Source organism: Ammospiza nelsoni, chromosome 2 (assembly GCF_027579445.1).
Source record: "Ammospiza nelsoni isolate bAmmNel1 chromosome 2, bAmmNel1.pri, whole genome shotgun sequence".
Taxonomy (NCBI): domain Eukaryota; kingdom Metazoa; phylum Chordata; class Aves; order Passeriformes; family Passerellidae; genus Ammospiza; species Ammospiza nelsoni.
This window is the reverse complement of record NC_080634.1, coordinates 36,393,992-36,421,152: the sequence shown is the minus strand read 5'-3', so window position 1 is coordinate 36,421,152 and position 27,161 is coordinate 36,393,992. Positions and strand designations below refer to the sequence as shown.

The 27,161-nt window shown below is 40.5% G+C and overlaps 2 protein-coding genes across 6 annotated transcripts in view; one reads left to right on the top strand and one right to left on the bottom strand.

Moving 5' to 3' along the window:
• Positions 1 to 21,170, bottom strand: part of DLG2 (discs large MAGUK scaffold protein 2) — a 985,669-nt gene extending 964,499 nt beyond the window's left edge. For all 3 annotated transcript variants that reach the window (XM_059492069.1, XM_059492046.1, XM_059492054.1), the window contains exons 1-3: positions 21,036 to 21,170; positions 19,290 to 20,367; positions 3,475 to 3,606 (exon numbers count right to left, since the gene is read on the bottom strand). In XM_059492069.1, the coding sequence (XP_059348052.1) occupies positions 3,475 to 3,606; positions 19,290 to 19,308 (151 nt within the window). In that variant the 5' untranslated portion in view covers positions 19,309 to 20,367; positions 21,036 to 21,170. The remainder of the gene's footprint in view (positions 1 to 3,474; positions 3,607 to 19,289; positions 20,368 to 21,035) is intronic.
• On the top strand, positions 21,039 to 26,747 carry LOC132086447 (transmembrane protein 126A-like). Of its 3 annotated transcripts, none has more exons than XM_059492153.1 (6): positions 21,039 to 21,340; positions 21,638 to 21,793; positions 23,080 to 23,204; positions 25,006 to 25,199; positions 25,787 to 25,901; positions 26,486 to 26,747. In XM_059492153.1, the coding sequence occupies exons 3-6, from the start codon at positions 23,089 to 23,091 to the stop codon at positions 26,688 to 26,690; spliced, it is 630 nt and encodes a 209-aa protein (XP_059348136.1). In that variant the 5' UTR covers positions 21,039 to 21,340; positions 21,638 to 21,793; positions 23,080 to 23,088; the 3' UTR covers positions 26,691 to 26,747. The 3 variants fall into 3 exon arrangements, with proteins under 3 accessions (XP_059348136.1, XP_059348118.1, XP_059348127.1); XM_059492135.1 differs by having other exon boundaries at positions 21,039 to 21,379; XM_059492144.1 differs by lacking the exon at positions 21,039 to 21,340 and adding an exon at positions 21,362 to 21,459.
• The last annotated feature ends 414 nt before the right edge of the window (positions 26,748 to 27,161 follow it).

Here is a 27,161-nt window from a genome sequence, read left to right as displayed (position 1 = left end):
GAATCATGCACTTTTCTTAATGAAATGAAGGCTAGACAAATATGTAGCAGAGGTTTCTCCAAATAAATTGTACTAAACTATGTACTGCATTATTAAAATTTATTAAGTTTCCTAAAGAACAGAACTAGAATGAGAAATTTTTGGCTGCTCTAACACATCCAGATGAATATTATTACTCTCTTTCATGACTTCCCTTTTTTATCTCAGCAAGATATCTCCAAGATGCCCCATTTTGAGACAATCCCAACAAATGAAACATTTGGATTTTTGGAGATTTTATTTCCTCTTCCTTTTAAAAATGTTCACATCAGCACATGTGCTACAATTTAAGAGAACCTTGTGATTTTACTATCAGCTACCTAAAGATGAACCTACAAAAAGAAAAATCCTTACAAGGTCCCAACAACAGCATAACTCCTCACTGCCCACAGAAGAGTGGGTAAAATCCTCCTGGAGAATGAAATCTAGAATTAACTTCAGAGTAATGTCAATATCTAAATTCACGTTCTTCCCCTTGAAGCATGCTCCTTCTGAAGAGTTGCTCCTCCTCCCTCCTCTTAGGGCTGGATTTTCAAAGCATTGTGTTTGGGCCACTGGAGTGTAAGTGGGACTCCAGAGACTGCAGTTCCACATGTCACTTTGAAAATGTGCCTCTTAGCAACTAACTCAGCTGTCACTGAGCACAGCCACTCTAGCAAGAGGTCCAGGAACAAGAACAGCCCAAAGGGAGAAGGGAATGCTTTTAAATCCTAATTAAAATATAAAAAGACAATCCTTCAATAACCCTTCTGTAAATCACTTGCAGAACTTTTCCTTACATGATTGTGGTGGCTTCTTGCATGTGTAGAATATATGCAAGAAAAATACTGAATCTTCCTTTTTCTCATGTTACCCCACTGTTCAGTAGTCCACATTTAATTTTTATGAAACAAATTGAAGATAAAAATAGTCAGACACACATTGAGAAGCCAAGTTCAAAGATGGCTGAATCAAATCAGCATAATCACACAAGCACAAATTTGAGAATAAAAAGGAACTAGACAACATGAGATTTGAAAACTGACTAATATTATTATTTTTCTTTATCTGTTCCTGTTGTACTCAGTTTAGGACATCCAACAGATTTTTAAAGCCTTTTGGAAGTTAATGAGAACTGAAACTTAAAAGGGCAGAGATGGCTACAATGGATAAATTTATTTGTAAAGGAACCAAAGTCCACTGAGGCCATGGGACCTACAAGAACTGAATTTGGCACATAATTCTATGTTAACTTTATTCCTGGTAAGAACGTGCATCTCTGCATCCAGATTAATGGTTCTGTACAAAAATCACATTTTTCATTAGTAGTTACAGCCTAAATATTCAAAAGGTCAATCATTCTGGATAAAACCAATATTTGACAGCTATATGTATATATATATTGAGAGAGAGCTTTGGAAAGCAATGAACTTTCACAGTCTGGAAATTAAGTCTCATTAAGATCAGGCACAGAAAAATGGACACTTTCAAGACCATTAGACATTCTGTAAATATAAAAGACATAGGAAGATTAGCAGTACAGTACTTAAGAAGAGACCAGAAGCTCTGCCTTAGGTATTCCTTTGTGTGGTGGTCTAATTTATAGATGAATAGAGAATCTATGCCATGAAGCTAAACCAGATGTTATGGAAGTGAGGGTCTTTTTAAATACTAATTATGCAAGAATCTCATTGATTGTGCAATAACATCATCTGCCACACTTAAAGTGTGTGGGATGTCTCCTCTCATGGAGAGGAGTAACAAACCAAATGTAATAATGAGAAACTTTGAACACGTCTCACAATTCCCAAATCTCTTCTATAAAAGGAAGTGTTTCAGAAGAAAGGAAAGACATCTAAAGGCCCACAAATCAAAATGCTAACTTCTGTAACACCATGCTTCTCAATCTGTTATTGCAGCAATCAAAGGATGTAAGTTGTTCTTTGGATTCAACCTTACTGTAGCTATAATCACTTTTTCATTTCTAACATGTGTAATACATCAACAGATATTGTAGTGTAGCCACACACAAAGCACACATGTTGCTACAATACTCTGAAGTATTCTAATTACTTCAAATAGTGCAGGAGTAAATGTACAGCTAATGTCACTTCTACGAATAGTGTATTTCTTCAGTACACATTTCTATATCCATAGTCACCTTCATAAAAACAATATGGAAAGGTACAATTTTTTTTTCTCCTTATTTTCAAATCTATTTACAACTATTTGGTAAATTCAATTATTAATCCCTTTCCTTTTTTAAGGCACACAGAGCAATTAAAATTATGTAGAGTTTATAAAATAAAGCTAATAACCTGAAAGAAGCTAAGAAAAGTTACAAGTAAAATAGCACTAACATGAATAAATTCTATTTGCAGGAAATGTTAGAGACTGGTAATACACACTTTCTACAAATGCTACAGGAATTCCTGAAACTAGTCCCAGGCCTCCATTGTCTTCACAGTAATAATGCATTATTGATGTGCTTCCACTTTTATGACACAATCAAAATTTTTCCATAACTGGTCCTGACTGTAGCTTTGCAAGAAACACAGTTGATACTCTGGCTTCAAACAGCCATAAGTTGAAGGCATGTGTGCTTCCACAGACATAATTTGTGGTAGGAAATGCACCCTTGGGATGAGCGCCTCACAAAATGTATCTGTGTGGGAAGGAAGGGCCATGCAATGTGAGCAAGGGGGCAGAGGGAGGTAGAGCAAGGGAGATGCACAGTTGCAGTCACCACTTCCCATCACTGGCAGCTCAGGCACAGCACAAGGAACAAAGGAATGCCAAGGCAAACATATACGACCTTGATAATATTATATATAATAACTTATGGAGGTTGCTTTATACAAAGCTCCAAAACAACAAGCACTTGATTTTAACATCATTTACAAGATGAAATGGGGATCTTCAAGTAAGTGGAAGAAAGTCTGAGTGATACACCAGCACATCTATTTGAACACTGTGACATCACATGAATGGGAACATTCTGCCAAACTGTGTCCTGGAACAATTGTCTTAACTCGGTTTTGAGTTTCTCTGCTGACACTTTTCACAAAAGCATAATTTAAAAGACACAAACATTTTCAATGCTACTTGGTGCCAGTGAAATCAATTAAACTTTGGCCATTTACCTGTGAAGATGGCTTCATCTTCAGCTTTGCATAAACAGTTATATCTGATTCTGTATCTTCCATTAAATAAAACAAAACAGCAAGGTTTAGGTGTAATTATTCAATACTTTAACTTGTTTTAGGTTTCTGTTACTTTCCTTCTCTGCAAGTAAGAAAATACTTTAAAATATCAGTACATTGAGTTTCTGCTCAGAGAACCTGTAAGGATCATCTCTACATGCTTTTCAGCATCAACACAAATAAAAGAGTTACTAGGTCTGACCTAGCTCTGGCCTCCAAGAGATTGCACCTAGTATTAAACATTAGTACCTACCTAGAAGTGCCTGAAACAAGCTGCTCTTAAAGATGCCCATCACCTTTCTGATGGCTTTTTTCAGCTGTTGCTCTTCTGGCTTCCGTAGTTTTTTGCAATATTCTTCCAGCAGTACTAAAGCTCGGTCAGTATCTAAATAAAGAAAAAACAAAACCAGCACAATGTCTTTATTGGCTCTGAAAAGTATCTAAGTGTTCAAATGTTAACTACACATTTTGAGAGACACTGTTCACACAGATAAGCAGCATTTACAGGAAGTGTTTATAGAATTGTAACAGTACTATTGCTGGAAAAGATCTACAAGATCATTGAGTCCAACTGTTAAATCAGCACCACCATGTTCCCCAGCAAACCACGTCCCCAAGTGCCACATCCCCATGCCTTTGGAACGCCTCCAGGGATGGTGATGTTACTGCTTCCTGTCACTAGCTGTATATTACAAACATATGCATATGGGAAAACGATCTTTGGAATAGCATCTATAACAAGTGCTCAACTTCCATTTATCCAAAGCCATCTGGAAACTATAGGGCCAGGACCAAATTACAACTTGCAGAAGCCACAAAATTATAGACAATAACCATTATAGAAACCCATGCAGGAAAACTGGCCTTAAAACATATTCAGAGAAGACATGAAAGTGTTTGCTTTGCATCTGCAGCACTCACTTCTCTGACTGACAAATATGTATCTGAAAGGCAGGTGTCCAAGAGTGAGGCTGTTTTTTTCTATTCCCTCAATACATAAAATTGCTATCTACCTCTTTGGTAAATGAGGCTTTGATAGCAGACTTTCATCCATGTGCTGGCTCAAAGAGAGCAATCTAGCCTTTCTGTAAGAGCCCAGAGGAGGAGAGCTTTGTTTCTCCTGCTGCTATTATCTTTGTGCAGTCACTTGCCAAGAGCACAAATAGCATGCAAAATTGCATGAAATCCAAACATCACCATCTTACAGAGAAGAAAACAGAGGAACATGGAGAATCCGACCTCATCTGTCCTTCTCCCCCATCACAGTTAGATTCCAGAAACGTACATGAGCATATGTATGACACTGAGATATCGGCACATGCTTTTGTAATTGTATTGCCACCTTATTTTCAGTAAGATTCCCAAACACTTAAACCCCCTCTCTCCTCCCAATTAATAATTACAAGCAAGTGCCTCAATCTAAACTTCTCCCATTAGAGTTCAATGAAAGTCTCATTACTAGGAGAGGGTCAGATTCCTCTGGTTAGAGTAAATGCAAAGTAATGTAAGATGCTTGGAAAGGCAATGAAAATCACTTCTATAATTCTTTTTTACTAAATAACTAAAATAAAGCTCCTTTTTAACTGTATAAAGATTGACTGTCTTTGTTGCTCCTTTTTAACTGTATAAAGATTGACTGTCTTTGTTCAGGGTCTTGAAGACTCCCTGCATTATAGGCCTTGGGAAGTGACAACCAGATGAGTTCACACTGGGGCAGATACATGACTTGGATTCTGTAATCTGATCAAATTCTCAAATTTAAAAAGGGGGAAATTTTAATAAATCAATAAAGTCTAAAAAGAGGCAATGTTTTTTCTTTCTCCTCACAGAAATTCTACCTGGTCACAAGCATTTTATCAGATAAATAAAAAACATAATGAATAAAAAGGAATATTATTTAAACATTTTTATATGTGTACAGACATGTATGTACATATATAGAATCATTAAGGTTGGAAAAGACCTCCAAGATCATTGAGTCCAACCTATGTACATATCACATAGGAAGATTAGGGAACACTTTATAGCAGTCTAGCCATTATAATGGAGGAGCTCACAATTCTCTGCTTTGATCCCCCCTTGAGGGGTCTCCAAGAGGAACTCCTTTATATGATGGCTGTCCTTGGGGCAGGTAAGGATTAGGCAATTGCACTTAGGACCACTTACAACCCACACAAAGAGAGAGAGATCAGCTCTTTTAAGGCCACATCACAATACTTCAGCTGGGCTTCCATCAAGTCATCCAAACCAAAAGCACAGGCTTGAAACAAAGCCCTGGATCCAAGTGGGCTATGGTTGGGTACAAAGAGCTACTTCTGCATGTAAGCTCAGCTTCTTTTGCTTTTAAAACCCCAATTACATCTTTTACAGACCTCATGATGACCGTGCCTGACCCACCTGAGACACTTGCACATTCATTGATACACTGAACCTTCTGGCCACCCTCAATAAAATAATTAGTCCATGGGTTGGAAAAGCATGGGTTGGAATCAGTAATTCACCTTCTCCCAAGTACAGACATGCATATGTGATGAATCCATGGTTACTTCTAGTAAAGTGAAGCCACAGAGTGGTGGAAAACCACTGCAAAGTATCCAGTACTGAGGATGTGTTTTAAGAGTAGACTGACAAACCAGGAAAAAGGGATGTGAATGCCTCTTTCACACCAGGGATATCACACTCTCTTTCTTAGTGACTTGGTGAAGCATACTGACATTCCCTCCTTTATTAATCATTCCTTTCCTAAAGTGTACAGCTTGTATTTTTAAAGGTACAATGCTACAAAAAGTAGTATCCCTTAAGGATATGAGCAGTTGTTATTTTCATTTGAAGTATTATTTTTCAATTCATGAAGATGCAAAGACTACTTAAGTTGCTATTTTTTGTTGTTGCTACTTTTTGTTGACCCCACAAGAATCCTAAACTCTACAAACTAAACAACTGGCAACAGAGTACAGCTCTAGTGCTAAATCTAAATCCCAGATCAAGTGATGATCTTCCTGCCTAATTTTCCTCTCTAGCTTTAATAGGATACATTAATTTTTACTCCATCCCTAAGCTCCAGCATGGAGTTGCATCCTTTTCCTGCACAGTCTCACTTGGCAGCAGTGTATCTAGCTTTCCAAATAATGTGCAATGTGCTGGGTGATTCAATCAGGATACCCAGGCGTATCTTGACCAAGGATTACTTCAGCATGTCAGGGAGGGGGGCTGTGCAAACACTACTGCTGGAGTACTCCAGAAAAGCCAAGAGAATTATGGAGACTACTTGAATCTCCAGTCAGTTTCTTACCAGGTTAGGCTTATAAAAAAAGAACTTTTCCCCCTTCTTGATGAACTCTCCTGTTTATAAATTACTCAGAACTAAACTTTCATATAGATTTGACAGTATTTAGCATGCTGGGGCACAATCTTCTTCAACACCAGCACAGCACATTCCTACCTCTGCACAACACAAAGCAATAGGAAATAATGTAATAAAATGGCTCAGCTGAAAAATGCTGAGTACTCTCCCCAAAATAATAACCATTGTCAACTCCCAGTCATACCCAACACAGATGAGGACATCCAGTATTTTTTTCCTTTTGCAGCTACAAAGCTTAAGTACTATCTGGTTGCAAGAATGGACTGCAGCACAATACTCAAATAAGAACCATATTCCCTGCCACCCAATTAAGTGGAAGTTTCTGAATCTGAATTCCCACACATTCTTTTCATCAAGAAGAATGAGAGATTGGTGACTTTCCCGAGGGACTGGATCACTGTAATATTATGGTATTCAATAAACCACACAGTTAATTCATAGCAGCCTGTACCTCACAGAGTATATCAGAAATGCAACCAAAAAAACATTTGTCCTATGGGATCACTAGTCTCCAGTACTGATACCAAAGCCAAATCCAAGCAAGACAACAAATCCACTGAACACACAATTTAATATCCCAAGAGGTGGGACTCTATGTGGATCCTGAGTAGGTCCTTTGTCTGTGAACAAAAGAGCACTGAAAAGTCAGCATCAGCTGTGCCCCATGAGGCCTGCTGGACACAGATCTAATTTTTTTTTTTACTGCTTCTTTGTATTTTATGACACTATTTCTGAATTGATCCTATTGGCTTTGGAAGAGGACTTTGATAAGAACCATTCAGAAAATAGAGTCCTACAAAAACACGCTTATGTTCTTACAGTCAGTAAATGCATTATTGTTTTGTTTAAATAAATCATACTCAAACCATCTTAATACAATTGTAAGGAAAAAAAAAAAAAACAGCTTTTTCAGTCCTACAGGATCTTTTCCAAGTAGTTATCAGTTAACCCAAACTAACTCACAACTGTGTAAATTTTATTGCTTTATCACTTCACAATTTTTAAGCAGTTCAGGAATGTTTGTGGTTTGTTACTGATCAGGGAATGAGTAATTGCTACAATACAGCAAATCAGAGATATGTAATATGGACATAAAACTACAAGTAACTTTGTTTACTGGACTCTCTCACAGAACTTCCCTTCCTCTATTAATCTAAAGTTCTTATCATATAAGGAATTACTCAATTTTTCTTCTACAGAATGAGTCTCTGCTTAATGTATTCATCTATGTAAGAATCAAAGAAGATGCAAACCCTTTTCTCAGGGTTATTATACTAGATGGGATCATTACACAATACACCACACATTATAGTACCCCCACTGTATAGATTTTTCTGTAAAGTTGATTTTTAAAGTTCAATAAAAACCCAAGTTATATTTTAACGAAGCATAACTTCAGTATATCTTACAGACAAAAAGTTTTCTGGGGATACTGTCAAAAAGAAATGAAGCTATATGTCCAAGAACATACAGAGGAAGGTGCACTATATATCAGGAGATATTAAATTCTCACCAATAAATTGTTTTCCTAAAGCATTGCTCTTAAAATGTAAGCCACACGTATGAAAGACTAAATTTTGTAATTATGCACACTTAAAAAATACCGCAAAAATTTTATCATCTACTTTGCTAAAATAATGCCAAAATTCATTCCATCTACTTCTCAGGGTCCATATCTGAGACCTGGATTCCACTTGCAATACTAACCAGTAGCTTGAAGCAGAATGACTCCCTTCCTCTGGTGATGTTTTCTATGTTCTCATGTTTTGCAAGCATGTTTTTAGAATCACTTTGAAACTCCCTGCAGGCAAGGAGACACCATACTCACTGCAGCATTTACAGCAGAGTCCTGGTAGAGCTGAAACATCTGCAACTCTGCTGGTGTGGACAGTTGAGTTGATTAAAAAGTTTTTGTGCCATCATATAGGACTGAGGATGACACAGCCCTGCCTGCACATAGCGGGTCACACACCGCACCACAGGCCAGACCCCAGAAACAAGTTTCTTAAATATCTCCCAGGTGTTTATGCACACCATTTATCCTTCAGATTAACTAAATATACTACACCTGGATAATTTAGGTTTATCCATAAACTTCAATAACTAATTAGGAACAGGTTTGACTAACAAGATTAATTGAAACTATATGAGAAAGTAAAAGTGATTCAAAAACCAGTCTCCAAGCAGCTCCATTTTCAGTCCAGGGTTTGTTGAAGGATGATGGCTCAAACCAAAGGAGCAGATAATGGAAACGCCACATAACTCAAGCAGATGCTGTTAAGGCCCTATATACAAATTTATGGCTATTTTCAAGCCATTAGAGCTCCTTCTGGCCACAGTAAAGTCATACAGGCTGAACTCTACTGGCCAGGACCAGTTACTGATTTTGCAATCAAATTGTTGTGCTTTGAACACCCCCAGTCTGCTGAGAGCTGCTGCTGCTTTTCTTGGGAGTAGGATCCTGCCATTCATCTCCTGCTATGAAGCAAGGTAGCTCAGAAGATGGAGAGAAAGAAATGAAAATTCCAAAATTCCAATACAATTCCAAACTCAGCAAGTTCTGCCTTGCACGTGGAAGAAATCAGACTCAGCTGGTTAACAGCACCCTGCACCAGCACAAGGGAGTATCAGGCAGCCACTGCCTCTCAGGGAACCAAGTCTACCACAGCCTCTTGCTAAGTTTAGAAACACATTTATGTTTTTTTCCTCCCACTGGCATCAGACTTTGTGAATGAAAATATTTTTGGGGTGCAATAGGGTGGAAAAATGTCAACTTCAATGAAAAATAAGGTTTCATTGGTGAGAGGCATTTAACATTAGTTGAGATCTAACCCTAACTGAATTGATAAGATGAAGGGGTGGTTTTATTTCAATTTCTATTTTTTTTTTTTCATTTTTTTAATGTTTTTTTTCCTAAAAGGGATTTCAATTATCTTCTGACTTGCCAAGTCTGTTCTAGAGGTGAATTTTAAAAGAAGAAAATGCCAACACATTTCAGGAGACACTTTACAGATCTTTGAGAATCAGAATTGGGAAAATGTAGGGCACTGAAGCAGGAAAAGGCATGAAGAATGGTGGAGAAAAAACACAAGAGCCAAAATAGAAGTGCGAAATTGAGCACCCCGAAAGGGAGCAAGGAAGTGATCTTTGATAACTTTAGAAGAAAAAGGATCTCAAAAACTACTTTCATTTTGGAGAGTTCACGCCCTCATTTAGATGACCAAAAGAGACAGAGGAGCAAACACTGTTCCCTGCCTCCATTATTTAAAGATGTCTTGATTTGATTCTCTGGTCTGGAATTCTCAAAATATTAAAATGAGTTGTTACAGATCAGCAGGAGGGAATGCAGTAAATACTTTCCAGGCAACCTGCCTTGGGACTGATCCAAGTCAAATCCATCAGTAATCTCATTTATCTTCCCTGATCTGCACACAGAACAGCAAACACAAAGGAATAAATTCTGCTAATACAAAATACTCAGTACCCACAGAGGAAAAGAGCAGAAAGGCAGTTAAATTTTAGAAAGAATTTCAAGAAACAGTACACTAAGATGTTGAGAAAAACACAAGCTGTAAGCTCCCATGGTTCAAAGGACTTGAGAACTACTAGACAAATGATAATCATAAAATATTTACATATAAACATTAATATGAGACACATATTAATCTAGCAGACTGCACAGAGGAAAAGCAGACAGGGAATATGTGTAAAAACCAGAAAACTCCCAGCATCTTGGGCCCTTCATCTCTTTAAGAGGACTTTAAACAACTATCCAGAAAATGCAGCATATGGGTTGTACAACCTTGAGGAAGAAGCATAAGGCATGACGTATGTGACAACCACCCAGTGTGGAGAGCACTCACAACAAACAAGCAAAAGGGTTAAAAATAACAGCTCCTCAGGATATGCATGGCACACAAACCCATCTTCTGTCCTGCTAGGGAAAACAAGGGGACAGAAAAAGGAGGGGGGTAATCATTGAAGGGAATACCAGGCAGGCTTGTTTCTAGGATTTCAGCTTTCAGCAACCAGGTTGGCACACCGAGGAGGCCAACACATGGCATGTGGAGATTAATCTTGGACAAGTGGAGAGTCTTTCAAGGAATGATATTTCAAGTTGAGGTTGCATTCTGAATTGCCCTTGCTCTCCATTAACTGTAAAAAGTCTAACATCCCTGAACTAACCGTAGCCTTGGTGAATTCTCTGCACAACTGCTTTCCTGCAGAACACCAATTTAGGAACAGTTCCATTGTGAAGCAGTGTTATTCTAGACCATGATGCTGCCAGCAGACAAGAAATGGGCCAGACAGACTGTAAGAACTGCAAGTACCAATTTCTCAGAACAAGGAAGTATTACGTGCCCTGGTATATGAAGGGGAAACCAGATATCCAAATTCAAGGAAATCTGAAGTAAGGAGGACAAGTGGGTTTGCACTGAACAGTGTTACCATGCAGTTGTGCTATTGCAGGTCTCTGTGCCCCACACAGCTGCCACGGAGCCGCAGAATTTGCTCACCAGTCTCCTGTTCCAGAATATTGATTTGAGCAGATACAACACAGAGGGCTTAATGTTCTGCAAGTCAGATTGCTTTGAAGGGCAGGAGTTATGTTATGATGTGTCAGCTGAACTCTGAGAAACAGAACAAACAGACACAGAGAGCTGGAGGAGCCCTATGAGGTCTTCAGCTTTCCTCCCTGCTGTGCAGAAGGGCCCAGGCTCACACCCAGATGGTGTTTAATTGCACTAGTAACCTCCTTACAACTTCCACAAGATCCCTCCCCATCTGACTTCAGTGCTTGAAGGTCCTAGTGTTTTTTTCCTACTACATAAAACCAATCTTTTTTTGTTATAAATTAGGACAACTACTTGTCATCCAGATGTCAAAGTGTAAAGCAAATCACCATTATTCCCTTTACAGCATCTTCTACACTTGTTTGGTTTGTCATGTCCCTTCCCTGCTCAGTGTCCTTTTTCACAGTTCCAGCCTCCACAACTTTTGTATACTTTTGACTTTCTCAAAGCCTCTTATTCTCTTTTCTGGAATTAAATTTATCTTAACACACAACCTATAAGCTCAGGTTGGACACCCAGTAATGATACAGGAACACTGACTGGTGGATGGAGCTGGACAGAAAAACTGTCAGCTTTACGAAACACAACACACAACAAAACAGGGATGCGGTGGGTTCTCTTTTTTTGCCTATTTGTTAAGAATCAGACTTTTTGTATAACTTGCTATAAAGAAAACGAAGAAAAATTTCATATATCTGTGTTGATTAGTTCAATGTAACCTTATTGTCCATGTATCATCAAACTTGCTTTTACAACATACAACCACACATCTGTTCTGGTAAAATGCTGCCTTCACACATTTTTTTGGATGTTTTTTTAAACTTGACTAACTATACTAACACAAGGAATAAGATAATTATATAAAAGATCAGGAAGGGGCTCAGCATAAATTCACAAACTTTACTCCAGCATTTCTATTTATCAGAAAGCATCCTGAAAACCAAGCTACATTCCTGCTTCAGAGCCCCCAGATGGTTATCTGACCCCTGTAATCCCACTGACATGTCTTCTCTACTCATCCCTACAATTAAATATTGAATGAATACTCAGTATTTCACGTATAAGCTGTTAATCTTATGTATCACACTTCACCATAAGGAAGAGCCCAGTGCTTTTCAGGGGCTCACTCTGGGACCCAAATTCTTCCCACAACATCACTTCTCCTCAGGGGACCACAAAAAGACTAGAAACGGATGATATCAGCTGCTTATTACACCAGGGCTATTCCTTTTTTCCAATGAATTTTGTTTTCCCAGATATGTTGAAGGCAACCTGGGAGGACCTGTTCATTAACAATCCTTGCTCCAGTTTGGTGACCTGGCTACACAGGCGACCTGTTTATAATTTCAGACAACAGAATGAGGAGATCCTGGGACCTTGAGACTCCTTCCAGAACCAGACACCCTGCAATTACAAGTAGCTTCACCTGACCTTCTTGTTTCTGCCTTTCAAGTGTCACAATGTTAAAATCTAGGTGTACAAATGTTAATGTTAAATCAACAATGCAAATATGAAGACAGAATGAAAAATGAAGCCACAAACCCTCAAAATGACATCGCGCCAAATAAAAACTTCTTATTTATACAGCTGAATAAATGTAAATTGACATCTTAACAATGCAAAATTATCAGTGCCCTGCTTTGAAGAGCTTACAATCTAATTGAATGCAAGACACAAAACTAGTGGAACTTGATGTATAGTTGCAAGAGTAAAAACCAGGAGTTGTACACTTAGTACAGCAGCTATTTTTTTTTCTTTAGAAGAACATTCAGTATCAAAATTAACATAAATGTGAAAACTGGAGTGAGACAGAAACCTAAGAAAAAGATGCCTGTTCAGGAATAAATAACTTCCAAATTCATACAAAAGAATCATTATATTACATGAAAGAAAACAATTCAGTAACACAAATGCTTTCCAGTAATGCAAAAAAAAAAAAATGGAATGAGATCAAATTACCTTTATTGATTAGCAAAATAGGCATTATGGTCTTACATCTTCTAACATCCACGTTGGAATTTTTAATTTAAAAGCGTTTGTATTATACTAGAATCTCTGAGTCAATAAAAAAACCCAACATGCACCTTCAGGCAACAACATAGAATAAATTTTACACTTTGGATATTAAACAACTGGGTCTGTAGATTTGCAATCCTTGGGTTGGGGTGGTTTGGTTGGGGTTTTTTTGGTTAAAGGCACAGCTTAGCAGACATCCATCTGCAAGGCAGTGTTAACAAGTGCTCAACACCTAGATCTGAACCAGAAGGAGCCTGGAATTATTCCACTACAGCATAATGCAAGATATGCCCATACAGTCAGGGGAGAGGAGCATCTGAAATCAGAAAATACTGGTTTCTGCTTGTGAAACTGTAAACTATCCAGATTCCCTCTTTCCAGGGAACTCTACATGATTCAATTCCCTGATAAATACATTTTGAAGGAAGCATTAAATTCTTCAGCCCAAAAGTGAAGACAGACTTAGGGACAATTGCACTGACTTGTTCTGGCAAAGTTCTGCCACCAAAAACTCTTCGGGACCACATCCAATAAAGAGCAAATGTTTTCTTCACATATTTTGTATGTTGATTATTACTGCCATCACCCCTTATGTCAGGGCAGCCTTGCTGGCTCTTTCTGGGACGAATATGGCAGGAGAAAACACGACCTTTATTTCTATTTTTATAAAGCTGTTGTTCAGCACTGTGTTAATTCACAGCAAATACAGGAAGATACCACAGTGAAACAGACCTTAAATACTTCCAAGAAGCAGGAACCTGATATGACCTGACCAAAATAAGCATATCTGAGTAAGGCAGATTTTCTCATTTTGCTGAAGCAGTGACTGCAAAATCATCTTTTATCACTTTTGGCCACTAGTTACAAATTCGGCTTTTTCTCCATGGTTACCCTCTGACATCTAGCTTGGCCATCTGGAACAAATTCAGAAGGAAAGAAGAGAGGATGAGCAGGAAAAAGATTATGCTTATAATGCAAGACACCATTGCTTCTACTGAGTGCAATACGCACTTAACAGGAACAGAGGAGAGGATGCACAGCTGCCTCTTGTGCTCGTACCAACACTGTGGTTGCTTCCAAGCCCAGTGACTAATAGTACAATAATTTATAACACTTTCCCCCTCCCCTAAAATAATGAATAGTGTTAATTTATAGCTCTCACAGAACACAGAGTGTCAGCTCTCATAAATATCTCAGATAAGGAGATGTTATTCCACTAAAATTTATATGAGAGAATGAGACATCATCAAACTGAGGTAAGGGAGTTATAGTGTGGTTACCCTGTGTTTTATACCCTGAGAAAATGACAATTGTCCAGAAGGCAATGGAGATCTTGGGTGTGTTAAAATGCCCTTGGAGGTGGATCTCTCTCTGCTGACCAAAGCAACACTCCAGGACAAAAAGCTGGGCACCCTACCTAGGTGAGGCATATAAAATGGGATGGATCTACATTAAACATCTGAGAAGTACCAGAATAACATCAGGGCTGAAAAAGAGCATAAATTTCGCTATTCCCAGTCCAGAGTCCACTTAGCTTTGCAGTGTGCATGCATATAACAAAGGCTTGTTCTGTATAATGCCTGCTCCTTTAGTCCTTTGGTAGACAAAACACTTCACTGTCTCACAGCAGAAACAATGTCTGGCTGGAAAAAGCTCACTGCCATAAAAGCAGTGACATCTTTAAATCAAAGCTTTGTGGTGAAAATTGGCAGGGTTTAGATAGTCATTTTCTGACACTTGTTTGTTTAACTCTTGGAAATCTAAAATTGTGTTTTCCAGTCTGCAAGCATAACTAAAATTCGCACTGCTCCCATAATGAAAATAAATGTAAAAACTGAGAGGTAGTTGAACAAAACTTGGAGTGAAGGAAGTAACCTTTTTAGCCATATACTTATTTGAGAATTCTTATTCAGCAACTGAAAAGACAAAAATCTTGTAATACTAATTACCTGTTACAAGTAAATAAGAAAGAAAACTTCCAAAATATGTTGGATTTGCTGCTGTAAGATGTAAGAAGACTGAAATCACATTCGAGATTTTTGAGCACAAGAAGTTATGATCCTAAATTTAAATTTTGTTAGCTAAAAAGAAGCTTCCTCCTTGAAAGTGAACTAGGGCATGAATGGGAGCTAGCTTTGTCCAGTCCTTTATGAACTTTTAAAGCAAAGTTCCTGCTGAGTTGTTTTTAGACCCCTTCCTTTCAAAAGATCAGCCACAAAGTCAGCATTACCACTACGAAATCCAGCATTTCACAGAGCACATCTGTCAGATTCTTGTAAATGGCCCAGAAGTTGTCCACATGGATTCAGACTCACACATTTTAATTCTTGACGTTGATGTGCTTAATAAAACATGTCCTGGAAGGCATTTTTAATATAAAAGAAATTATGCAAAAAGTTATTCCATTACAGAATCAGCACGTCTTTATAAACGGGCAACAAGGTGGGGCAAGTCAAGATAGTTTTAACAGCAGCCCACAGGTTTCATCCAACTGAAGGGACAATCCCTCTCCCTTTGAGAGATGCAAAGTGGCATGAGGGCAGCACAAAACCCAGCACTCATATCTCTGACTGCCTAGACACAGCTAGATGTGCAAGGAGGATGACAGCGTTAGTCTAGAAGCAGCCAGGCATCCAGATGTGGGGGCTCCTGCCATCTCTGTGTGAATCACAAGCAGGGCTCCAAAACTGAAGTCTGTTCTTCATCACAGAGGAGCATGGATTTAATTAGTTCTTTCCATCACTGTGAAAGACATGAATGAATTACAGTAACATTTTTGCTATTAACTATTCTGTTGATGAATCCAAAATATGTGCAATTACAGATCTAAATACAGTCCCTTAGAGTTAACAGAAATCAAGCTAAGTAACTCAGGGAGGGAGGGAGGAAGGGAGAGCAGACATCCAAACCCATGCAAAAAAACCCTAACTCCACTTCTTCTGTATGGTAGTACAATTTTACTTTGAAGCAAAGCCTTCCTCAAGAATTTCCATAATATTTCCATTCATAGTTCTACTCAGAAACATCCTAGTTTGCAAAAGGTAAAAATTAGGCAAAAATAATTAATTTATTTACTTCTCAAAATTGTTCATCTCATTCCATCTCTAAATGGCACTGTCTAACAAATCATTCTGTAACTACAGTCACATGCCTGTCTTGTCTGATTTAAAACTTTAAGTGTACTTCAAAATTAGAGATGAGCAAAAGCCAAATAGAAGAGCCCTGTGTTTAATTGTGCAGCAACAGTGCACCAATCCATACAATATCTCCAATATCTCACCCCATACCTATAGGGAGCACATCCAACACCACAGGATACTCCATAGTCCCTTTCCAGCCTTGCTTTTTGCTGCTACTGCGAGCAAGCATGTCACCTCTGTGAACATTCCTGGGAAGGTAAAGCCTCATTGCCCTCCACACAGAAGTGACAAAACCAAAATATTTTCACTCTAGCACACACAGAAGTGAGAAAACCAAAATATTTTCACTCTAGCACATCAGGCAATGGAAATCAGGTACTGACACATCACCAGAACCAAGACTTTTTTTTTTCCCCGCTTCCATAATAAATTAAAGCTTCCTGTAAGTTATATTATTTTTATTATTAAGCAAACTATTTTTTTCCTAACTATACGGGCCTGGACTTTGAAAAGCAAGATGGCAGGCATCACAGCAAGCAGCAAGGTGAAGTGTAAATTACATGAAAAGCTATGTGAAATGTGAAGACTGGTACTAGAAGTGAGAGCTATTTCAAAGGTAAGTTCCCAAAATGTTTGAACTGTTCTTTAGAAAGATCCACAACTGGCCAGTGTCAAAAAAACAGTGCTTGGCAACAACTTCCAGTGATAAATATCAGTATGTTTCAAAGCTTGTTTCACAGGTTTCTATGTCTCCATACTGATTTTAGGAGAATATTTTAATCAAATCCAAAATAGCAAAGCAGAAAGAAGTGCTGACAAGGAGAGGGATAATCCTGTCCTCAATGCTGATACTGAAATACTTCTGCACAGCCTGCAAGAGAGTATCCCACTGAGATTTCTACAGATGCCCTCGATGGGCAGGACGGTAGACATGAACTCCCAAATTTTTCCCAAAAAAGGAAAATAAGTCATCATCAGAAATACTAACTAGTTAGCCACAAACTGTTGTCAAAATCATAAGGCAAATAAATGGGAAAAAAAAAATCCAAAAACCAAACATGGAAGAAACCCCTCAATCTCCCTAGTATTCATAGAACTAACAGGCATTACTTGAAAAAATAGCAAGCTTTTTAAAAACAGCAAAATGCTTTGAGTTGCCAGCATGCTTTTAATTACATTTAGAAAGTTAAAGTCTATTGCATGAACTAGACAAATTAAGTCGCTCAAAATCACAATGAAGTTGCTGATTCGCCAACATTTTTAATCCTGCAATTTACATGCTTAAATACATTCTTAACAATACCCTTTTAATAATCAAATACATTCACACTGGCAACTTCAGTACACTGATTGATGTGACAATTTAAAGTACTTCAAGGGGAACATTTGGGTCTCTTGACTTTATATTTTAATGCTGCCAAAACACACATCCTTGTAACATCAAAGAAGTCAAGCCTTGGTGTACACTAAGACTGAGCCCAAGTGCCTGGAAACAAACAGGAAATTCAGAGATTTTTAAGGCCAGAGGGGACTGCTGTGATTGCCAATCTCACTTCTGCACAAAGGAGCCTGTCAGATTTCACCCCTAAATTCCTGCAGCGAGTATTCGGAAACTGAATTACAGCTGAACATCTGGCCCAGAAACATCCTTATTGTAAATCACCTAAATCAGGATTAAAACTTAAATAATGAAAAGCCTCAGTTTTCCTTCTGTAAACAGGTAGGATACAGAAGCCTCCCCAGTACATCAGGGTGACACTTTTACAGCACAGCAGGATGAATTATTAGGAATGGAACTCCTCCACACACGTTTCCACCTTTACTACACATAATGCCAAGTGATTCCATGAATGACAAGGCCATTCATTAAAATATTTCAGGTTTGAAATTTCATTTCTACACTGTCATTTTTGAAAACACAATCACAAAATCCCATTTATTGCTTTTTTCATGAAAATAATTCTAGCAATCTGCCTGTTTTATCATTATTTATATAGTAAGTGTTAACTCATAAGTAATGATTATTCCTATACGGAAGAGAATCCAAAGTCACATTGATTACATCCTCATTTCTGTTTGTAACATTCACTTCTTGCCCTCTCCCCCACATTTTGTGTCATCAGATTCAGGGATATATTAGACCCAGGCACATCTGGACAGATGAGCTGAATAAAAAAAGGTTCCCATGACCCTTACTCTATTCGCATATTCAGAAACTTCAAATCGGTGTCCAGTTTGCAAGAAACCAGAAATAAACTAAAGTTGGTGAGTATTTTCAGAGTAAGAATTTGCCTTCGTATCCTTCTAATTGTGGTTTGATCACTGGAAGCCACATTTTCCAAAAGTGCAAACACAAACTAGAGGTGAGAAGAGGCCAAATGTATGTTTGTCTTTTCTTAAATGCTGCCCTACTACAGCCTTAAAGACAGTAGTTTTATATTGTACTAAAGCATGGAAATTCAAGCTAATTAAAATCACATTTAAAAAAAAAAAAATAGAAAACACGTTTAAAACACCTTCAAAACACAGCTCTCATAACTTTGTTTTAAAATCAGCCTTGAAACTTTGTTATTTCTTTCTGCTGCTACTGATAGCTGATGTTTATCCGCCAAACATGTCACAAATAGATAACAGATTAAACTGTGGTTTTCAAATTTATTAGCGTTTGTAAGAGAGGCTTCTGACAAAGTTAAACATCAAGCTTTTCTCTTGGTGCCTGTTCAAAATCCTAGACAGCTGATCTTTACAAAAAAACATTTGAGGCCAAATTTGACGTAAATCTTAGAGCACAGCATAAAGTTACTTTTAAAAATTATTATTTTAAGTGCACAGATTTTTCTCCCATTTTCAATGCAAAAGAAAAACGATTGCCATTCCCCATGAAAGCATTTTTAATTTGAAATGGTTAAGTACTAGAAATCAGCAATCTAACACAATGAAAACACAATATGAGACATGAAGCTTCATAGCCCACCTTTCTTCTTGACTGGCATTCTTCTTCCTACTTCTGAATCTGGTTGCAAGCACTTATTTACAGGTACTAACGAAGTACTACTGGAACACTCTGCAAGGTCAGGAACTGACTATCTATTGCAGAACACTTTTACAGTTCAGTAAGGAAATGCATCTTCAATCTTCATTTCTATGAATACTTGCTGTTCCCTTGGATTGGACTTGCGATGCTCTCCACAATTAAGAAAAAAAAAAAAGAGGGGAAAAAGAAGCTTTTTGATTCTTTTTAAAGAGATGCTTTCAATTTCTTTAAAATATATTTGACTTTATAAAAATACAAGAGCAAACGTTCCTTGGCAATATAAAACCTTATTATAACTCCTCTTCTGGCAGCAAAGTTTGAAAATTAAAAGATTTTATGCAATACAATTAAGGCACAGTCCATCTCTAGGCAGCTGTCTCAATACTCCACCTGTACATGCTCAAAAACATATTATTTGCAGGACAAAAACGCCCAAGTAATCCAAATAAGGAGGAAGACAAAAACAATCCAAAGCGCCTCTTTAAGCTCTTTCACTTCTTGAATTAATTTTGCTAGCTATGTATTAGGAGACTACAAAGTAGACTGAAAAGATCCCTTTTTCCTCACCAGACAAGAGCCTTCAAATATCACCCTCTTACCCAACAGAAGTCACTGGGCAGACACTTTCATTTTTATTATCTGCAAGCCACCCAGCCTTACGGTCTTTAATGTCCCTCTGATCCTCCCATGTATTAAAAGAGAGGATTGAAACGAGGAAAGCAATCCCTTGACCTGGAATTATTAAAGTGACAGTGCTGCCCACTGGGCACTTGGGCAAAGCAGATTGCTTTGTACTGGAGTCATTTACTTCATGCCATTCCTTCCCTTGCACAGCAGCAGCCACCTCGTGAAAGAGGAATAAGGAGAGTTAGGAGAAGAGCTTCACAAAAGGTTCATTTTCAGAGATAATGAAGTATTAATGAAATAAAAAGCAAGCCATGAGATCAGTCCGGAGTTTCCCACTCAGAAGCGCAGCTGGTTGGCTTCAGTATCAGCCTCTCTCTCTCTCCCCCTTTTTCTGGAAAAACAAAAAGAGAAACAGAAACGGGATAGATTTTCCTCATCTACTTGGTTAAGGAGAAGTCTGAGGAAGGCGGACAAGCTCCGAGCGCTTCCCTTCCCCGCGATGAGGAGCTGCGGCGCACAGGACAGGGCTCTGCCGTGCATCCTCCTCTGGGGACACGGGACCTGTGCGTGTGAAGGGGAAGGGGCGGCTCTGCTCCGCTCTCTGATGCTCGCAGCTGGGATTTGCCGTCCCCGCATCCCTCAGGGGCTGGCCCCATTCATCCCCTCCCCACTCCACCCTCCCCCAGCTCTCTGGAACCCAAAGGGGTCCGCCTGCTGCTTTCCGAGGCGCAGCAAGGCACACAGGCTGTGTGAAACAAGCGGGCTGGGGGGGCTGCCATGGGTGCAGGTGAACTGCCGGAGCCAGGCTGGCTTTACGGACGAGGACAATTCCCCCAAGGGCTGCTGAGGGACAAGCGGCAGGCAGGAGCGGAGGGGATGAGGGAGGGGTTGGAGGTGGGGCGAAGCGAGACGCAGCCGGGGCGAGGGGCGCCCGAAGGGGGCGGGACGGGGAGGGAGCACAAAGGAGCCGGAGGCGAGGGAAGGGGGCAGCGGGCATTCCGAGGGCTGAGGGGCAGGCGGGGAAAGGGCGCGGGCCGAGGGGAGGGATCAGCGGGTTACCCAGAGGACTGGGCCCCCCCGCACCGAAGGGGGAGTCCCCGCGTCCCGGCCGCCGCTGCACGATCCGCGCTCAGCCCCGCCGCCATCGAGGAGCCGCCGCCGCCATCCGCCGCCCCGGCAACCAGCGCCGGGCCCCGCCCGCCGGCCCGCGGCCAATCGGCGGCCGCCATGCTGGGCCGGCGGCCAACAGCCCAATCACAGGCGGCCTTGGAGGGCCCTGGGTCATGTGAGCGAGCAAGATGGCGGCGTCCACGGGCAGGGCGTGAGGTGGGAGGAGCCATGTTGTAGGCGGCGGGAGCGATTCGGTGAGGGCGGCGGGGCCGTGTCCGTCGGAACGGCTCAAGGTCAGAGCCTGAGCCCGGCGGGGAGGCCGGGATGGTCCGCGCGGTGCAGGGGCAGCGACTGGTAGCGGTGGGACTTGAAGGTCGGGGTCGAGCGGCAGTTTCCCGGCGTGAGGGTTCTGACCTGAGCCGGGCCGCGGGGCTTTGGGAGGGTCCCTCCGCCTCCAGCGGCGCGCAGGGCTCAGGGAGAGGCGCGTGTACAAGGCTTGGGGAGAGGGAGTGCTTACAGCTCTGTGACGTGCGGTCTGTGGGATCCCACAGCAGCGGTTTGGGGACTTTCCTCGGGCGGCCTGAAGCGATCCTGCCCGCTCTGCCCGCTTTCTCCGCTGCTGCGTCCTGCCAAGCCCCAACCGAAGCAAGCTCGGTCCCATAGGTAGGGCGTAGGACACGGCCTTCACGTTACAACAGCAACTTCAGGTAAGTGTGATTGGCACAGTAAGTCTGGGAGAATTTCCTCTGCACTAAAACGTGTAGGAAAAGAAGCACTTGAATCACTAAACTCCAGGTGTTGTCAAGAGCTGTTGTGAAGGGCTGGCCTCAGGTGGCCACCAAGATGCTCTTATCACTTTCTGCCCCCCTTCAACAGGACAGGGAGAAAGTATGAATAAAAGCTCAGGGGTTGTGGTAAGGACACGAGATCACTCACCAATTACCATTGCAGTCAAAAGAGTAAACTTTGGGGAAATTGAATATACTGTCAGTCAAATCAGAATAGGGTAATGAGAAGTAAAGCCAAATCCTTAAAATGCTTTCCCTCCACCCCTCCCTTCACTGCTGTTTTTCTCTATGTCCTCCTCCCTCTTAGAAGTGCAGGGAGACAGGGAATGGGGGTTGTAATCAGTTCATCACGTGTTGTCTCTATCACTCCTTCCTCCTTGCACTCGTCTCCTTTTCCAGTGGGTGGTCCCTTCCACGGGAGACAGTTCTCCAGACTTCTCCAACAGCAGTGGTTCTCCATGAACTCCTCCCTTGTGGGTCCATTGCACAGGGCTCAGTCCTTCAGTAGCAGTGGCTGTTCCAGTGTGGGTTCCCCCTGGGCTCACAGCTCCTGCCAGGAACCCACTGCAGCTTGGGCTCCTCTCCCCATGTGGCCACATATCCTGCCAGGAGCCTGCTCCAGCACAGGCCTCCCCCTTGGGCATCCAGCTGCTCTGGCATGGGATGCTCCAGGGGCTGCAGGGGGATCTCGGCTCCAGCACCTGGAGCAGCTCCTGCTCCTCCTGCACTGACCTTAGGGTCTGCAGGGCTGCTCCTCAAATGTGTTCGCATTCCTCTTTTCCAGCTACTGTCTTGCAACAGTTTTTAGCCTTTCTTGACTTCCCCACACACACACACAGTACTGGTTGGGCTTAGACTTGGCCAGCAGCAGGTCTGTCTTGGAGCTGGCTGGAACCAGCTGGAACCAACTCCTGGCATCTCAGAAACCAGCCTTGCATCCCCCTGCTGCCAAAACTTTGCCACACAAACCCACTGCAACTGTAGGCTTTCTGATTTATGCCTACAAAGTATGGATTTATTTGGCTGGGGCTTTTTCTTACAGGTCTCTTTGACAGTTAAATCAATTTAAACCTGGAGTATTGCCATGCAAAATAGGGAATGTATTTGTGATTCATAGTGGCAAAGAGTCTAAATGTTTATTTGATTCATACTGAGGCTATGTAACTTGGATTACATCTGGGTTTTCTTTTTTCCTTATGATCCAGAACTTCAAGATGACAGGAAGAGAGTTTCTTGAACTAGATTCTCCACAGCAAAGACTAATTTTGGAAAGATTTAAGCGGATGGAAATCATACAAAAGATGTTCAATGAGCTTCCTAAAGCAGATCAGTAAGTGCTGGTAAAATAAATGAAGTGCATCAGACTTTTCAAGTCTTGAAGGCTTCTCTTTTTCCTTATTGTTGTATTACAAATTCTCCTTGCAGTTCCAAAATTAGTTAATTTTGAAGATGCTTGTTGTTGTCCAGAACAGAAGACTTGGTTTATGTTTTTTCAATATGGTTATTTCAGTGCTGGCTCTGGTGCTGCCCCGCTGGTTTCTGGCATGTGCTCCCCAGTGCTGAGGGTTCTGTGATGGCTGATCAGCCCTGACTGGCTCTCAGCATTCTCACAGTCCTGTGCTAGAGCTAAAAAAATTTCTAGGAAACTGAAATATGATTCTGCTGGAGTCATCTTCTGTCCAGCAGGGCTGGCCTGCAGCCAGAACTGAGTGAGCATCATCCTGCTGGTTTCTGCATTTCATTCTGCACCGCTCCCTGTTTCAGGAAGGCGAGACTAAGGGATCCAGCTGGTGGTGGAGGAGTCAGCTGGAGTCCTGCAGGCTCACCAGCAGGGTTCTGTACAGCACAAAGCCAGCTAAATGCCTTCTGGGCCTCACAAATGACCTTTTGGGTTGTGATATTGCATGTCACTGCAAAACCTTGCTGGACCTGAGTTGGTTCTGTTATGAGCCATTTGCATGTGTGTATCAGCTTGGATAATTTTTTTAGAAATAAGAGTAATCAGAAGCTTATTTTATTTATATTCTTTTTAAAATAGGACTAAATTGCTGGCTAAACAAACTGCTGGTAGTAACAGAGGGCTTCCCCACACAGGTGAGAAAGCAAAGGCTGCAGCTTTGTGTAGGATCTACTGCCATTATGTTCAGCCTCCAAAACTCCTTCCCCAGGAGAGCAGGGGAGGCAGACACTCTGCAGTGATGTGGTAATGTCTGGATAGAAACTCTGGACTTAGGGATTGCTCAGCCTTGGAAAGAAGTAGCTGCCAGTCACTGGCAGGACTTAGAGCTTGTATTCAGAGGGGAGCTCACTGATGTCTGGAAAGGAAAGCTGCAGTCAAACTGAGAGTTCCTGTTTAGCCAAGCACATGTTTTTAACATGAGGGAGTTTAAACAAAAAGCCACAAACCCCAATTCTTCCATCCTCCTTTTCTTTTGTGCAGTTTAGCAGTTCTGTATCTCACTAAGTAGATTCTGCTGGTCCTGGGTACATTAATTTGCTTTGTTTTGGGTACTTAAATATGCTGCTAAAATTTTAATCTCTGTCCTCCATATTTATTAACATGTTTGCCTGCGTTTCATTGCCTGTGATTGGAAAGGTAAAACTTGAATTTTCCTATTCAAAACAAGAAATAGTTGGTGTCCTTGATGTCTGACATTTTTTGTGTTTAAAGTTTTTTGAGATTAGCAAGTATATCGCTGAAATCTTTAGTGCTTAATATTACTCAAAACATTAAAATGTAGAATTACAAGTAGATTGACTTGACTTTTTAAAGTTATGTATTTTATTGTATATATATTTCCTTATTTGTTTTCAGAAAACATTATCATTAGGAACATGCTTATAAGGAGAGTTTTAATGAAATTTCCATTAACTATAATAATGGGGGGAAAAAATTGTAGCAACAGCTTCTCAACCTGTTACTTCACTCTTGAACTGTGTGTAAACTCAGGCACATAACAAAGGATGCTGCCCTGGCTGCTTTTTGAAGTAGTTACTCTCCATTTTGCATCAGTGAGAGATTTATGTCCCTTACCCCTTGTTGCAGGATTTTCAGAAGAGAATTGTAGTGTGGACTAAACTAAACTTTTTTACAGTTCTCAGCTGCTGAAATGACTTCCCTTCTTTCACAGGAACCTTTGTAATCATGGAAAATACTTCCTAGCAGCAAATTCAAGCTTATGTGGCTTAGCAGCAAATAATTTCTTCAGGAGCATCCTACATGTCAGAAAGGCTTCCCTGGTGTCTGCTCTTCCAATGGCTGTTATTCCATTTCTTTCAACAGCAGCAATTTATGAAGCTTTTGTGTATGACCCTTTATTTTCAGGTAAACACCTCTTCATTTATTTTTTTTTTTTTTTTTGAAAGGGCTTTGCTTTCTGTACACAAGGGAACAGTAGAGGAGCTTTTTCTCCCTGCAGAAAAGTGCTCTTAAACTATTGTGGTCTTGAAAAACTTCAGTTTGTAAAACAGAGTTTGAAAAACAGAATGCATTGGACAGCAGTGAGTTCTCAAAGTGGAGTGGGAAAGGAGATATATATGTTTATATATGTTTCTAAAAAAGTTATTTCAGCATTTTTCACTCAGTCATGTAAAAGTTACTGCAACAAAGCAGTGCAATTTCCCCCCATCTGTACAATTTCATTTGAAGGTCAGCTTTGGAATGATAAATTCCTCATAGGTTGGAGTGGGAGTGATTGTTTTTTGGTTTGTCTCAGTTTTTGTTTTGGGACTGTTCTGTTGTTGTTTTGAGGTTTTTCGTTGTTGTTTTCTAAAAGAGTTCTCCTTTATAATTTTTTGCATACCTGTAGAGCTTGGAAGTTTCTGTCAAGAGCCTGTTTTCGGGTTCTTGCATGCAGCTGATGTGGTGGAGGATGTGTAGATGTTGACGGTGAAATATGGTTTGCCATGCAGGTCAGCTGAACTGTGAGGTCTGTGCTGTGATCAGAGGAGGATTAGTAGGTGCTGTTGTGGGTGGTTTCTATCCCATTTTCCTGGCTATCCCCTTGAATGGAAGCCTTGCAGCCAGGTACGTCTTATCTGCAATGAATTGAGTGAAATGTATTTATGGGTAAAATGTTCTGTTCTCAGTGTAAATTCTGTAGATATTTGATCTGTGCACATTTGTCTTCTTGTAGACATTTAGGATGTGGAAGGAGGTATACATTAAGGTCATCTAATTACAAAACAAAGTTTGTAAGAGCTACACCAAAGTGAAATAAGATCTGCAAAGTGATCCATGGGGAAGCCCTTGTGTTTAGCAGGAGCCTTCCAAGTTTCCCAGGCTGTGCCTCGGTGTGTGCAGTGGTGGCTGCCATCCTGCCACCACTGAGGGTGGCTGGACAGCCAAGAGACCTCGGTGACCCTGGGCAGTGCCCAGCAGCCAAAGCCCCTGACAGGTGTCATTCTGTGTAGTTCAGAGCACAGCAAGGGCAGGGCAAGGTTTAGTGAGACCAGGGCATGGTCAGGATGTTTTAAAGCATTTATGCAGACAGCTTAGTACCACCAGGTGAATTTAACATAGAAGAGAAAATTACTATCTACATAAATATTTATGTTAAATCTTGACACTTACGTGGATAAAATGTTTATACCACTGTTTCTGTTGTTTAGGTATATGTCAACTCCCTTGCCAGGGAAAGAAAACCTGTTACGCTACTGGCTCACAACTTCTCAGCCTGTCTTCAGAAAGATGAGTCTGGGCATACTGGTACAGGCTCTCACTGGATTATATCTTGCCACTAAACAGCACGGAATATATATCAAAATGCTGCTGCAGATGAACAGTAGCAGGGATCCTGAAGAGCTACCCGAGTGAAGTAAAGCAACTTTTTAATTGCCTTGGATAAGTAACCATAATAAACAAGAAAAAGTGTTGCTGTGTCTTTTTAATACCAAACCAGTCTCTGCACTGGCATTTTTTAAGTTTTGAACTTCAGTGCAGGTTAAACTTTTCATTATGCCCAGTTTAGTGTATACATTTGAATAGCAGACAGGTGTGTTGCTTTGGAAATGGGAGGCATTTCCAAAAAGAAAGCATTTATAGTCCCTGCTTAATGTTTGGTTCTAAGGTGATGCTACAGCTTTTAGAAGCTGTAAAAAACGAGTCTTCTTGAAAAAGAGGTTTTTCCTTCATAATGCAAACCACAGAAATTTATTAAAAAACCAAAAAGCCAACAAAACAAAACCAAAAAAACAACCCAAAAAACCCCACAACTAAAAGAGGGAATATCAAGGAAGGTTTTGCTAGTGATCTACTCAAAATGTATTTTTCTCCCTTTTCCCCATT